At 38.2% G+C, this 16,152-nt stretch overlaps 1 protein-coding gene and 1 long non-coding RNA gene across 8 annotated transcripts in view; one reads left to right on the forward strand and one right to left on the reverse strand.

Annotated features, from left to right (window-relative positions):
* The window catches only part of LOC106033922 (uncharacterized), a 291,778-nt gene that overhangs the window by 95,520 nt on the left and 180,106 nt on the right, over positions 1-16,152 (forward strand). The window lies entirely within an intron of this gene.
* The window catches only part of SYT9 (synaptotagmin 9), a 70,100-nt gene that overhangs the window by 20,932 nt on the left and 33,016 nt on the right, over positions 1-16,152 (reverse strand). For all 5 annotated transcript variants that reach the window (XR_010831799.1, XR_010831798.1, XM_066997915.1 and 2 more), the window contains exon 3: positions 13,406-13,952. Coding sequence is in view for 3 of the 5 variants with exons in the window: in XM_066997915.1 (XP_066854016.1) it covers positions 13,406-13,952 (547 nt within the window). In the remaining 2 variants the exon portion in view is untranslated. The remainder of the gene's footprint in view (positions 1-13,405; positions 13,953-16,152) is intronic.

Below are 16,152 nucleotides of genomic sequence, written 5' to 3' on the forward strand. Positions count from 1 at the left end.
TTGTGAGTTGCCTTGTCCAAAGTGATGAGTTCACTTTAGAACTGTTCATTTGAGAATGAACAATGATTTTGTGTACTCAATTTGACACTTTAAAAGGGCCTGACTTCAATTTTTTGGACGTATGATTTTGAAATAATTTACTGTATTTATCTCTGAGCACTGTGACTCATAACTTTTGGAGCAAGACTGTCTGAAAAGAACGATAATGTCAGTTTTTGTGTGTGTTGCTTTAGCACTGAAAAGTTTCCTGAAATAAATGATTTGTGAGAACAAGAGAATGTCTGGATGGAGGGAAGGAGAGTGAGCATCTATTGCTAAATCTACTTGCCTATTTTTAAAACAAGCACACTTTTTTGTTTTGTTTTCCCCACCAAAATATATATTATGGCTATAGAAATCACAAGAGATGCTTTTTATATGTTTTATAATATATAATATTTATATAATATATAATACATACTATTTATGTGTTTTATAATAAAAGCTTTGTGATAAGTGAAGTGTATCCCACGACTTTCCTAAGACTGCTCATAACGAGTAAACTGTAGAATTTGGAAAAGAAGTAAATGAGAAACATGGCTGAGCTACTGAAAAGAATGGCTCAGGGTGCTCACCGCAGAGACCTTGAAGAACAATAATCTGTTCTGTTTTCATTCTATTAGGGCTGCTGCCAGCCAGTCAAAGTTGATGATGTGGATATAGGACTCAGGTTATTTCTGATATAGGGATTTCTGTCTGCTTCTTCCAGGAACAGGTTTGACAGGTGACTCACTCATATTTTAGCCATCTAATGTGGGGGGAGGAGAAGGTAGAGATTTAAATCTTTGTTGAGCAGGACATGGTCATGTTTTTGTTTTACAGAGAGGAATAAAAGGATGGTAACTTGCTTGTTCTGATGTTCTGTGAATTTTTTGAGGTACACCTCAGGTGATTTATTTACATCATTCCATGTAGCTTTTTATATGGTTTACGAGGTACTGTTTCCAAACTGTAGCAAGAAGGGTATGCATGAAATCTGAGCTCTAGTGGTAATTTTTTCCCTGACTTCAGTAGAGTCAAGATGTCATGCTGGATACCACTCATTTTTACCCACACAGAATGTTGCAGTCCCAACAGAGACTGAAGTTTATTGTTAGATTATCATTTACTGTAAGATTCTGTGCTCAGTGGAGTACAGACATTGAAAGGTTTTCATTATTTTAAAGTGATTCTTTTCTTCCTGATGCTCGTAAAAAATCTCTAGGGGGCTTGAAACCAGTGCCAGCTGTTTTCTTCCTATCCTTCTTGTACAGACTTTCTTCCCCTATACCACATACATATTTATTTTATTGTTGGGGTTGTTCAGAAGAGTTATCGTAATGTAGATCAAATGGTTGATTAAACCACAGCTGGCTTTTAAATATATTTATAAAACCCCAGCATGCTTTTAAAATAAAACATATAAAGAACCCTATGAATTCTGAAAATAAATGTACAAATTAGTGTGGAAATCATTTTTTTCACTCTTCTGCATTAACTTTTATAGTGTTTGGGTAGCACTTTTTAGATTAATAGAAAATATTAGATATTGTGTGTATTGCTATTTGCCTAGCCACTGCTCCTTTTTAAAGAATTTTTCTGCAGGAAATGGAACAGGAAGTGTTAGGTAGGAGGACTAGTGGGCTTCAGCCACTTCTACTGTGGCTGCTAGCAATTGGTTGTCTGACAGGCAGGGTTACGTTTTCTGATGTTGTGATAAACTGCTATTTTTGAGATGCCAGATTTGGTCCAAGAATCTGAGTGGGGAATTTATCCCAATAGTTCATATAATCAACTGTGAAAACCTCCAGCTGTCAGTTGTTTTCTGCTTCCCTAACCATCACAAGCAAGATGCCATCACTAGTCAGAAATCTTCTTCCAGATGGCGTATGTAGCTTTCATTTGGAGTCTGCCTGATGACAGTAGCAAATGATTAAACACTCGCTAAGGTAAGCTGCAGCTTGTGACTACTGTTTTCTTGAGTAAAGAGAACAAGGTGTTTAATCAAGACAACAAAGTGCCAGAAAAATGTAGCTATATGAATCTCAAATGTCATTTTACCACAAACGTTATTACCATAGTGTCTTCATTTGAGCCTGCCGCTTCACCAGACTACACCATGTGCAGTACTCACTCTGATGCTCTGCCAGGGAGCCGTGGGAAGGCGCAGACACTACAAGCGACGATATGCGTCATTTACCCACGTGAGAAGTCCCAGTGTCTTCAGCAGGTCTAACTACAGAAGTTAATATATCCCTGCCTCTAGTGTTTGAGTTGGCATTGTAAATTGCCATTCAGTGTTTGTGAGAACCAGGGCAGGATTCTGAGGTTTGAGTGTCGGCAATTTGATCCTATCCAGGCAAGCACAAAATGATGTTGCCAGTGGAAAAGCTATGCTTTATAAATTGCTCCTTTCTGATTATTTAGAAAAATGTATATGCATGAGGAAGAATTAAATAAAATATTGAGTTAATATCTCTGCTGTAAAAAGCTAGTGGCCATGGGACTGATAAATCTTGATAAAAAAAGGCTTTTTTGGATGTAGGTATCTCAGTTTTGCCTTTTTTTCTTTAGCTCTGCTCCCAGAAAAACATCTCACTGAAAGAAGGATGCCTTTGTGTCCCTCTTTCCCTGTGTAGTTTGGCTGTCAAGTCATCTGTTCTAACAAAGTGAAAGAATTGAAGAGCGTAGCTGTGCACCTTTGTAGTAATCTGAGCAAGGTTCTCTACAGAGCCTCAGAAGCAGCCCTCATGCTCTGAGGGGCCAGGGTTGAAGAGGGAGAAGCTGTCATACATCTGTGAGGCCTTGCAGCAACAGTCAGGCTGGAATGACAGCTGCTATTATACTTGCAGAACATATAGGCAAATTTTAGCAAAATGTATTGTATCTTTTAAAGTTTCTGTTCTTATTTACGTCAATCTGATTGTTTCATCTTTTATTTCTTTCAGACTGCATGATCAGCTGCTAAAAGCCTCCTAGATTAGAAAAGCTATAGGTGGGTGGTACCTGACCAAAAGTCTTTAACACATGGTTGGGAATATGCAGGCTTAATATGTAGCTAGTTCCTCTCCTGGTGCCACTCCATATCTCTTACATTTGTTATTAATAACATTGTCTATTTAAGTAATAGTACAGGGCTACTCTTTTTTTTTTTTTTTTCATGTTTCCTGATAAAGACTTCAGTTGAGTGTTCCTGCAGTATATCCTGCTCCACCAGTCAGCTCAAACCTCACTGCAGTTTCTGACATTTTCCCCCCACAAAGTCAGTGGGGAGGTCTGAAGAGAGCCCTTGCACAATTATTTAGCAAATGGTGTAGCCTTCTCCTAATTTCAGCAACTCTGTAATTTAGTGCCGGAGGTGCTTCCCAAATAGCCGGGATTATTCCTAGGGGTTATTCCCCTCTGCACTAACCTGCACAAATATACTGTGTGTCTTGGTAAGAGTTTGGAGCACAGCTGCACATAATCCCTAGGTTACGCAACATGTCCACCTATCACTTAATACCAGACTGACATATATATGAAAAAAAATTTTTTGCATAAGAACTGGAGAAACAGACTGTACACAGAGGAAAGGTGTACAACTCTAAAACATACTTTTTGGTGGAGAAATATACCTCATGGTTCTAATATCTCGTGGGGTTTAAAGACTAAAAATGGCTTGAGGCTTTTCACGTAAGTACAGTGTGTGCTGATCAGAATGAAGAATGCTTTCAAATTTGGCTCCAAATATTGAAACTAAACTTAGTGGGATTTTGCAGAAATTTTGATGAATTTACAAGCTATTTAAATACTCTCCAGGGCCTCTGCTAGAAAACAAACAAACAAACAAACAAACAAATAAATAAATAAAAAGACAAAGCAAGCATTCCCCAAACTGTTTAATAATTAAATGTGTGTTTGAAATGATTTTTTTCCCTGCCTGGCTAAATACATATTTAAGCTGAAAGTTATATAACCCTGTAGAAAAAATGGCCATGGTTTCAATCTAATCTCAAATTATGTGCAGGCTGGTTGCAGCGAAGATCAGTTAATACAGCTGTTTCAGAGTTACCGCTGTGCGAATGCCCTTTGCTCATCTTGAAGAAATGCTGCCTATGAACTGTAAAATACTAGAGCATTGTTTTTGTTTGCTGTTTCCACTAACAAAATTGCATGGTATAGTTGAAAGGCTGGCTTGGCTGGCCAGGATCACATTTTGCCTTTGCTTTTGTACGCAGGATGTATGTTATTGTGAGTTGCTTCACCGAGGGCTGAGTATTGTTTAGAGAGTGATTTCTGGATAGAAAGAATTGGCAGAGGAGGGTGAGAAGAAAGGGGAATGTATACTACATGGGTGGTTATAGACTTTTGCAATAATCTAGAAAAAGAGGAATTTAGGATTGGGTTTAACCTTCTTTAGCATGTGGCTAATACATGGAGGAAAGTGTTCTTCACACCACAGCCATGGAGCTGGGACGCGGGAGGTACATGTAATGTAAAGGAAGAAGAGGAGAGAGGAACTCGAGAATATGCAGCATTGTGGGGTTGGGGAAGAATTGGTGCAGAAACCAGGATTTCCATTTCATAGGAAATGGAAACTCAGTTATATATACAAGTTATTTCCATTTTGAAGCAGAAATATATAACTTGACTTGAAAATTTTTGCTTTGATTTAAAAAAGCAGAGTTTTTTTTCCTATTTCAACTTTCAAAATATTTGAATATATTGAATATTTGAATATATTGAATAATAGAAAGGCATTCCAAATGCAAAATCAAAACATCTTATTCTGAAGTTTGACTTCTCAAATTACTGAGTTTAAAATTATTTTTTCTCTCCAGAATTCTTTCACTGAAATGGTCCTATTTCTACTGTTTGTTTGTTTGGTAGAGAAACCCTGATGTCTGTGTTCCCAGGTTCGGTAAACTTCATGTGGTGCATACACATATACACATTTCTCTGAATTAACTTGGCCTTAAACTAGTCCAAAAGCCCCTGTAGACGTTAACTGAGGCTTCAGTGTTATTATAAGATTCATTCTGTTTCTGGCCATGCCTGTGGAGCTAAAAGACTGTTAGGAAATCACTTACACTGGATTGTCACCATTCTTGATTATTGAGAGCCACACTTGCAGTACTTGTACTGCTGACTTGCGACCAGCCTATCTGCATCTCAGATCATTGCTCTTCAAAACATTTGACTTTTTTTTCAGACTTTGGACCATTCCCAAGTTTTCTCGGTTATAATTCTCACAGTTCACTAGTTGCTCCAAACAGGATTAGGCATCCATTGGCTTTAAATTTTCTGAAAATACATGTCAGTATTTTCTCTACTTCATACAACTGTAAATAACTTGATCTGTCCTTTCTTTAGCCATGCTGAGTGCTGTTTTCTAATCACTTAAACTTTTGTTATTTCTAGGAAATCTGCTCCTACAAGTAATTAACAAAATCATCAGTCAAAAAAAAAAAGAAAACACAAAAAGACAAAAGGAAAAACCCAGTTTTGATAATGAAAATGAACCCATTTAAATATACAGTTATTATAAACAAACAAAAACATAGGAAAAGCCCTGGCTAAAGCAGTTCTCTGATGCTGAAAGCTAATTGATTTCTTTTTCATCCTTACCGTGGTAATCCACAGTAGTGAGAAATTCAAAAAAAAAAAAGGAAAAAAAAAAGGGGGGGGGGGAAATATGAGATAAAGAGTGACCTTTGTGCTTTATGAGAAGATGAATATCCACTAATTTGCCTCTTTAAGGTAAATAAGCTTACTGTATGTAGTTTTCTGAGTGCTTTTGGTTTTGGTTGTGTATTTTTATTGATTACTTTTAATCCATCTAAAATTTAAGTGTGGTGAATCTTACTGCTTGTGTCTGCTGCCTTAATTTGCCTAGGCATGCAATAACTGTTGCTGCTCCTTAAGCTTCTGACATGCTTTAGTGTGGCCAGGACATTTGGGTCTGCAAACCCAGACTCTTCTCTTCCAAGAAGACTTGTATTTGCATATCAAGGAAATGGGTACATCTCTGCACTGATTGCTTTCCTGATGCCAAAGACTACCTGATTTTCTGCAAATGGAGTGCCAGATTAATGCTTAGATAGGTCTTCTGTATTTCAAAAAAAAAAAAAAAAAGTCATCTAGTGTTCCTCATTTACTGTTACAGTCCCAAAAAAGTAGATATAGCACTTCAACACTAACAGTTTGGGTTTGAATTCATACCTAGAGCCAGAGATTTGGTTTGTTTCTGTTCCTTCTCAAACTGTTGACTGCAAAAAAGCACTGTAAACATTTTAAATGCTTTCCTGAGATCTTGCTCAATGTCATTATTTTTTAAAAATCCAGCAATTTGCCAAAAAAGGAATTTTAGAAATACTGGCTAAAACATCTTGACAAGCTAAACATTTTTTAAAATCAGAGTAGGTGGACTTAGTTGACTTACTGCCAGCTGCAGTGAGTGTAAACTGCTGAAGATAAGCAGTGCTATAGGTGCCAGGAATCTGCAGATTCTGAACCCAGTCTCATTTCTGCTATTAAGTAGGTGCCCAGACTCAAGCAAGTCATGTCCTCTGTGTCTGTTTTGCTGCCCATGAGTTTACCACAGTATTTACTTCTTTCAAAGACAGAGATTTATTTTCCTTGAGTTTTGGGGGTGTAAGCAGTATGCATGTGTATTTGGCATACATTAAATTATACACAGCCTCTTAGCAGGAGTGGTCCTGAGAGATGCAACCTTTGGGGAAATTTTTTTCTCAGTGTGAGGACAGAACAGAGTTTTGAACTTCAGAAAACCTGGTAGACTTGGTCCAGCTTCAAAATTTTACTTTTATTATGCTTTCCATAAGCAACTGACTGAAATCATTTAGTCTCTCTCTTTGCCTCTCTTCCACACATACTGTGGTTGGCATTAACATCTCTGAAACAGGGAACTTGGAACTTCCTTCTGGTGATGTTATGATTCCAATTACATCTCAGTTATACAACATAAATGCCTAAAAATACAAATTCTCAAATCTATCTTTCTTGGGCAAACTTGAGAATAGCAGCAGGGAACAATCAGCACTTCCAGAATGGAAAATTTCAAATGCTTATGACCATCCCACTTTTTAATTCTCTCCTTGTCAAAACACTATCATGTGTACTAAGATACCACTTGAATTCTTTTTTTTTCTTTTTTTGGTTGCTGTTTGTTTTGCTTTTGCTTTAAATGCTGACCCAGTTACGAATGAAAGTTTCCATTCTTTGTTCTTACTTTCATTATTACCCTGCTCTAAGTGAGGGCCACCTTTAAATATTCTTCTTTCCTAGAGAGATCACCTGCTTAGAGACAGATGAAGGCCAAACATTTTGAGAATCCAGACAAACCATGATGAACCAGAGCTAGATGTCTAGTTCACAGAAATCCTTCTCTGTGCCCCATAGCTGCCAGGCGTTTAACAAGCAATTATTTTTCTTTCTGGATCCACAAAATGTTGTAGAAGTGGTTACTGAGAATCTTCTGAAGGAGAAAGTTCTCATTCTTCTGAAATGGACTAACAGCTACCTGTCCTTTGTAGTTGTTGATTTTATTTTCATAGAATAATTAAGGCTGGAAAAGACAAAGACTTTTGCCCCAAAGCCAAATGTTCTCACTTGATCACATTTGAGTTTGAAGATGGCAATCAAAGAAATATTAACAACTTTTTTCTCTTCAAAACATGCCATTAGTCTATGAACATTACAACAAAACAACAAGAAAAAAACATACTCCAAACAATGAATATGTTTGAGAGACTACCAAACAATACATTACAAATGTTTTTGTAACCTATCCTAAAAGAATCACAGAGTATCCTGAGTTGGAAGGGACCCACAAGGATCATTGAGTCCAACTCCTGACTCCACACAGGTCTACCTAAAAATTCAACCAGATGTCTGAGAGCATTGTCCAAATGCTTCTTGAATTCTGCAGACCCTTAAATGGAGCCCTGCGGAACACCATTAGTGTTCTACGACCAGTCTGATGTAACCCCATTTACTAAAACCCTCTGAGCCCAACCCCTCAGCCAACTGTTCACTCATGCATTTGCTTTTCCTTAATCCCTACCCAGGGCATTTCAACTGTGTCATTGCCAACTGCAAGATCCATACAACCCAACCCCCTCTAGAATACAGTCTAGCATCATCTCTAGAACTGAATCGAGAAAAGCCCTAAAATTGGGTCTAGAATTTCTGGAGAGTCTCTCTGAAAGTACAGCACAGTTGTAGCATCACTTGCAGCAAGAATTAAGAAGATGTTCCACATTTCATAGCTTGAAACTTAGCAGAGAGATTCCTGAGTAGAAGGCTCTGCAGGATCTGGCCATCACAGCAAGGCAGTGGGAAGGTTTCCCTAGTTCCTTGCTGCCTCTTGGGTCTTCCTTGAATATTCTTGTCCTTGTTTGCTGGGCTCATCTTGCTTCAGATGTTTGAAATTGCTTACAGCTAAGGTGGACGACTTGTAACACAAGCTACCAACTGGGTAAGATAAATGCAGAAAAGCAGTAGTAATGATCACTTTTTTGGCCCACAGTTGAGAACCACTACAAAAGGGAACATGTTGCAATCAGTTTGGATACATTTTCTTGTTTTGCTAGATTTTTGAAGAACATTATTTCTCCCTATGCCACTAAACTTTTATATTCCAACCACCATATTTTTGAAATATGAAATTTTGAAATTTGATGTATTTTGAAATGAAATTTGATATATTTTGAAAATATATATATTTTTTTTAATTAAAATATTATCTGAAGTATTTCCCTCCATTCCAGCAAAGCATCTGAGCCCTCCAACCTAGAAAGGTCTTACAACAAAACATTCTTATATAGAAAACGTCTTGGTGGCTATATTGGATAGATTTGAGCCAATTAATATAAGTGAACAGCCTTTAAAATACACACAAAACTTTTTAGATTACCAGAACTGCACTTGTAAGTAATTCAGGAATATAGATGCTATGGAAGTGTGAGGAAGGCACAGAGCTTGGATTAGATTTAAAAACAAACAAACAAAAAACCCCAACAGCTATATTTCTTATGCTAAAACTGTATTACTTTCTGTTTTCAGTAATGCATAATAGATATCCAGGGACAGATTCATTTGTGTTGTAACTCTATTAGTTTCAAAATCTTGCAACAGAGATGTATCCGGCCCTTCATATTTAGTACCAAAACACAATAAAAATCTGTTTCATTTTTTTAAATAAAATGGATAAATAAAATGAATTCCATGAAAGAAATTTGCATTTATATAGCTCTTCTCGTTGACAAAGGATCTCAAAGCAATTTGCTGATAGCCACATAAATTTCTAATTAAGAATTCTTTTTCGGATTATTTCTGCTTAAATGTGTCTTCTGAATCACCAGAACTCCAGGCTACTGCATGTTAACTGTGTCATATTCCAGTCTACACCCTTACAAATTAGGAACTGGATTGGAACCCCTCCTGTGCTGGGCTGAATCCTTACTGAAAAGAGTAATCCCGCAGAATTCAATGAACCTACTCACACAGTAGGTGAGTAGTGTATTAAAATATTGTAGAGCGTACACCTATACATCTGAGGCCGTCCATGTGAGTTTCTCTGCCTTTATAATTCTTCCCTTTAAATTTAGAAAACCACAGTGTAATCCTACCAGAATAATATTAGCTCATTTTGCATCTGCATCCTAACAGAAAAACTAAACGCTCCCCCAAGTGGGATGCCACCCTGAAAGGGGGAGCTCTGTCTCACAAGCACGTGTTAGTCCTCATGTTCTCTAAAGAGCATCTCCTTTTTTTCTTTTTTTTTTTTCCTTTCCTGAGCCAGAAACAGCGTCATTTGTCTGGTGGCTATGTGAAAAGCTTATCTAGTTCACTTTGTGTTCATCTAAAGTTGATCTGCTTAATTATTTCTTCCATTAAACAGCCCACTGCTGCTTCTTTCTGGTTAGAAAAAGTGTCAGTGTTACAGGAGAGAGCTTTTCTGCTCAGAGGCGCTGGGATTAGAACAATCGCTTTGCCATTGGAGATTTGTGTTTGGAGGCAGATTGTTTCTGAGCACGAAGGAACGTTTCTATGCTGACACGCACCCGTGTTATGAACTAACGTCAGGCTCTGGGGTGGCAGTAGTTATAGTCCAATGGATCAAAACTGTTGGTTTTGGATAAATAAGACATCTAGGGTTATTAGAAAACACAAGGAAGCATGTGGCAAGATGTCTCAGTTTAATGGCATCATTTGTAGTAAAGCTGACTTCTTGGAGGTATGCTGTGCAGTGCTCCCTGGAAATAGACCATTAGGGAGGGCAAGAAAAGAATTTGATGCCTTCTTTTTTGTCACTGTGTCAACTTGGATGAGAGCATAATAAAATGGAGAATAATGGCAAACAAGGGCTTTGGGATCTCTGGTTCTTTGGTGTACCAAGAAGCACAAGGAATCAAAATGAAAGAACTCTTCAGCAGTATGACAAACTTGTATGTAGTTGCGCAGACCTTCTCTTCTCCTAGTACGTCACCTTGGTTTCTCCCTCTGATGCTGTACTCTCTGTTGATCTACATGTAGTGATATTTCCTATCTTCAGGAAGTTTACCTAACATTTCTCTGTTTTGCAATTACGACTATTTGAACAACAAGCAGCTCAAAGTTAAAATGCTTGAAAACTTGCTACAGCCAATGCAGTTTCTGTTTGCAGCCATCACCTGCCCCACTTTCTTCAAAGCTTTGCTAGATGTTTTTTCAGAGATTCCTTAGCACTGCCTCGTGGCTGGCTTTGGATCACAGCCACAGCTCTATTTCTTTGAATGGCTTCACTGAGTAGCCAGTAGAATTCAGCTTCTGCTGTCAGTCTGGACATATCTGAGCTACAGAGAAGAAAACGTGATGCAACCTGGTTTCTTAAGCAACGCTTAGAGGGTTTCTCATAGTTTTGACTTGGTTCAAAGCTTTGACATTTGGGAAATGTTAAGGAGTAAGCTGAGTACTCCATACTTTCATTTATCTGATGCTGTTATCTCGGAACTCAGATTAGCCCAAATTGGATCGTGTCTCCTACTGTGAGTCATTTGCTTTGAAAAGGTCTCTGTGAGCTGAAAACCCAGTGACAAGTCTAGATTTTGGGTCCCGTGTTCCTTTTGGGTAAACGGGCTTCTGCTTCCCACCGGAATCAGTAGTAGTAGGAATTAATAAATGCCTCACGTTTCAGTTCTGAAGTCTTTAATTTCAGAAATTACAGAAAATCTGAACACAAACTAATTTCTTTGGAAATTTGGAGGGAGAAGTGATTAAAAAAATTCCAGAGCCAATCTTTTGCACGGAGTTAAAGCACAGAAAAAGGAACACTACAGACCAAAGTCACTCTGCTGGTGCCTTCACCTTCCAGGCTTCATTTGGAATGACCGTGATTTTGCTCTGACAGATTCTTTCTTTCCACTTGTGATTGAAGAGAGGTAACTCTTCATAGAAGAGTCAGGCTCATCCTTCCCTGGCACTGTGCCCATGCCCCTACCTGTTACCCTCAAGCGAGGGAGCTGCTAAAGCTGCTGCTGAAGTTCCCTCCTAATGTAAAAGAGGTTTGTGTGGTGGGTGCACAGCACATTCCACCCAAAGACGTGTGATGCTGAGGAAGAAGACTGCAAATCCCCTTAAAACAAGGACAGTATCAAATTGCAAAAAGGGATTCCAAACAACAACAAAAACCAGATTTAATCCATTTGGTCTGTAATTCGGCATGCTACCAGACCAGAAAGGTATAAAACTTTGCCAAACACTTGATGAGTTCTGCTTACGGCGTAGGCATAATAAAAATTCTGATGCAAGTTGCCTACTTTCTTCCACAAAGGCGTTTGTTTCACGAACACCTGTGCTTCGAAGATGATTTCATTGCCAGGCAACCCTTGTGTTGCTGCTAGAACACTGGGGAAAAGCTTTATTTCAAGGTAAGAAAGAAGAATGTGTCAATTGAGGATGACAGAATTGTTGTAGGTCAAACTTACTTTGATTCCACGTCTAGTGGGCTTGGGGATTTTTTTCTAACTTCTGAGTACACTGTACTATGTGAGGGCAGCTCTGAACTAAACAGAAAAAATATATATACCCATGGTCAGTACAAGCTGTAACTTTCAACATCAGGTTAACAGGAGTGTCCCACTGCATCATGCAATGCCCTTCTAGGACCACAGTTCATTAGGGCAGTATCTACTGGTGTTCTCAAGTGTACTGCCTGCCCTGAATAGGCAAAATTTACAGCTGAGACAAGAGTAAGCTCATCACAACTAGGGATGACAGCAAGAATAGAAAAATTATAAGGTGAGGATCTCATTTGAGGAAACTAATTGTGTCAGGACATTCTTAACTTTTTTACAGTTCCTTACATTCAACTAAGCCTATACTTAAATGCTTTCCTGAATTGAGGTCTAACAAATTTACACTTCAGTCGTACTGTTAATAATGTTGGGTTTATTTGACTCTAAAATGCATGCTCCATTTGAGTACGGTTTGATGCAATAAATGAAATATTTAGTGACTATTGGCACTTGGAGCTTCATCTTTGTGGATTTCTATAGTGTATCTTTCTCATTGAACATCTGTTCTCCATAGGGTGTGCATGATTAATTTCTAATAGCATTACAAGTAGGTAGGCTCATGCTTTGGGAAAAGAATAAAGGTCTTTCTTTTCCAATATAAATTTTTGTGGTTTTCTGCATAGTTCCTAATGGGATTCCTGCATTGAACTTGATACCAGAGACTTTGGGACAGAATATAGAAATATTTTATAAATTTCCTATTTCCCTATGTAACAAATCTATGCCAATCAAAGTCTTAAACCAATTCAGTATGTTTTGTTTCTTTCATGGAACATGTGCTGAGGTGGTGGTTATAATTTTAAGTTTTTCTAGGCTGATCAATAACATTTTTGGTTTGGAAAATGTTTTCTGAACTCTGCTTGCCTGGATTATAAATGTGGCATCATCTCACTTTAGGAAAATGTAATCTTTTAAAGGATTGAAGAACATTACACAAGAAATCTTGAATCTGTGGTTCTGACTCACTATTATGATGTAATTTGTGGCAAATAATGGAAAACACAGAAAGACAAGCAAAGTAAGAGCAGTAGTATTTCCTTAAGTAATTTTTAGATTGAGACTTAGAGGAGGGTGTTCTGTAGCTTTTCTATCATTGGCGGAATTATTAAACCCAGTACCTCTTACATAAGACATTTTTTAATAAATACAAAGGACAAGAAATGAAGACTGAAATATTCTGTCAGTTTCCTTGGATTAAGATCTAATTTTGAGAAAGAAAGAAAATAGAGTATTTTCCTTCAGAAATATATGAGAGAATTATAGTTATAATTAAGGAAATAAAATCAGAAACAAAGCATTTCAAAAAGAAAAATGATAGTACTTACATTGGTGACATATTCAATATCCTTCCAAATATTACATTCCCTGGGAAAATCTGCCAAATCTAAAAAATTATCCACTATCACTTGGCCAATCAAGTCATGCCTGGAGAATCTGTCAAAGTCATACACTGAGAAATGGAGTTTCCGTGCATTCAGATCATTGTATGGGACAGTAAATAAAAAAACTTCATCAAATACTGGATTTAGGGTTTTTCTATGCACTTTAGTCTGGTGTTTTGTTTTCCTGTCAGGAAGCAGATATATCTTCACATATGGATCCGAAGTTCCAGAGAAGTCCTTTGCTGGCAGGTTGATGGCCTTGTGTATCTTCACTATCAGCTGCTCTAAATCACAGTCATATTTCAGAATAAAGTTCAGTTTTCCACATGCCTTGCTATTACTCCTCCGGCCATCATCTGTGTCCACTGATCTTTGTTTATATAGCTCTGGCTTAATGCGGCCAATTCCTGTCAGTTGCTCCTGTTTCTGAACCTGCTGGATGTTGAAGTCGGGGTTGGAAAGGTTGAGCTGTCTCCGGATTGAATTATGCCTTAAATGAAAATAAAAGGTTATATGATAGGTTGTGTTGATGACCATAAGAATCTGTACATACACACCAAAGATCTTGTTTTCATTTGATGTGTTTTTGTAATGTACAACAGGGTCAGATTTGTACTTGCTAATGTTATAAAGCATGATAACTAATAATTGTCTCAAGCTAGTGGTATGCACTCTCCAAAGCTGGCTGAAGAAAGTAACAAATTTCAATTCATGGACATTGCAAATCCAAAGAATCTGCTATATTACATTGTATAATGTAATATGATAAGAACTGTAGCAGTTCTTATCAGTTACCATTTTCAGCTGATTCCTTTACATTCACAATGCTTATGAAATGAGTTACATTATGTAAATGGCAACAGGATCTGGCTTATTATACCTGTTGAGCTTGCTGATTTCTGGTGTTAAGATGAGGATGGACACAGAGAATACTTTTTGACATCTCTCCATTTCAGTTACTCATTGATCTGTGCTACTACCTCATTTTCAAGTGAACTGTTCTCATCTGAGATGGTTGGTTGACCACACCATCAATTGTTTTGTTTTGTTCTGTTTTTTTTTTTTTTCCACTCGTAACTGATGTAATGAGCTCCACAGTACTTAGGTTGAAAAGCTCCTTTATTTTCATTACTCTAAGGAGAGAAAGTTGGTTTTAGCTTCAGTCCAGTGAGATTTATTACCTGGAGTCACTCAGTTATTGTGATTGAAATTTCCACTTCATGAGATAAGAGAAATCAAATTGCAATCCCTGTAGGGGTAGTGGGATGTGAAAGTTGGATTAGGTAAAATCCTAATCTTATGAGCTGGATTCTACTTTTTTTTTTTTTTGTCCTATTCGAATTCAGCAATCATTCAGTGTATTGGAGTATCATGAGAGGTGGCTGAACGTGAAAAGAGCACGGAAATGGAAAATGCTAGTACAGGATTAGTCCAAAGCTATTTATGTTGAATGTAATCAGCAGTAGTTACTCTGGTACCATTGCTCATTCCTCCCCTTTAAATGTGTGTTTATGCATGCTTTAAAAAGGAACAGCTTCTCATAAACTACCCTCCTTTTTTCATTCTTGTTGTATAGCCAATACATAATTTTATAGTTCTCTGTTAGTCATTTCCATGACAAAATATTACCATGTCACAGAAAAAAGATCTATATTGCTCAACCCTTAAGCTCCTTGTAGCAGTGGGAGGTGCAGCCTATCCAAGGGAAGAATAAAAAAGAAGAACACGGGAGGCAGCTCTGCCTTGCTGAAGTCAACAAGGACTTGGAGCAGGGGAAGGTGCCTGCTCTCTGTGGCCACCCAGTTACACAGGAAAGGAGCAGACACAGAGGTGAAGGTGAACAAACCAAGGGTGCAGTGCAAAGAAGACAGGCCCCTCCTGCTCAGTGGAAGAGTCTTTCGGGGAAGACCTGGGCAACAGCATGGGGTAATGAATGAGAGGGGTAACGAGCAAAACTCATCAGCAGCAAACAGAATAGGGTTGGGGTGGGACCCGGGCAGGTCCTGCTCTTGTGGGCAGGGAGCCAGCATAACTGCTGCTGGAGAGGGCCAGGCTGGGGACAGCTGGCAGAAAAGTGAACTGCAGAGAGTCACAGGAGTGAAGACATGGTCCATGCACTGACGATGCTGAGGCATGTTCTTTTACAGATTGGGATTTCCACTGTTTCTTGTGAGATGACTGTGTTGTAGTGATGCTGTGCATTTGTCATTTGATTACGTATGAGAACTGCCACCATGTTGTAGAAGACAGAGCCTGCATCAGACTCAATGATTTCGTAATACTAAAGACACACAAGAGCTCTTGGTGTTAGATGTTGGATATGAATTTTCTGTTCTTAATGAATCTCACAACATGCTTATTTGCTAGTGCTTTGAAAACTGAGCAGCACCAGCCTGTACTACTGTACTTCTGGGATATAAGTCTTGAGCTGGAATTCAAACTTGCATGTGGCAGGAGTCGAGCTTGAGTATTCATAATTGTGGCTTTGAGCTCCCCTTGGATTTCTACAGCAAAATGAGCCCAGGCCATTCTTGCACTAATCTAAAGAGAAAGGGCACCTGGAGCTTTTGCTGCATAACATTCATGCTGTTTTGAAAGCTTCTCAAATTCTGAGACATGTTTTTGACTACTGGCTATTCCTGAACTGGCTGCTAGCTGCTTTCGTGTTACCCATGTTCAGGTGTGCCTGC

Source organism: Anser cygnoides, chromosome 5 (assembly GCF_040182565.1).
Source record: "Anser cygnoides isolate HZ-2024a breed goose chromosome 5, Taihu_goose_T2T_genome, whole genome shotgun sequence".
Classification (NCBI taxonomy): domain Eukaryota; kingdom Metazoa; phylum Chordata; class Aves; order Anseriformes; family Anatidae; genus Anser; species Anser cygnoides.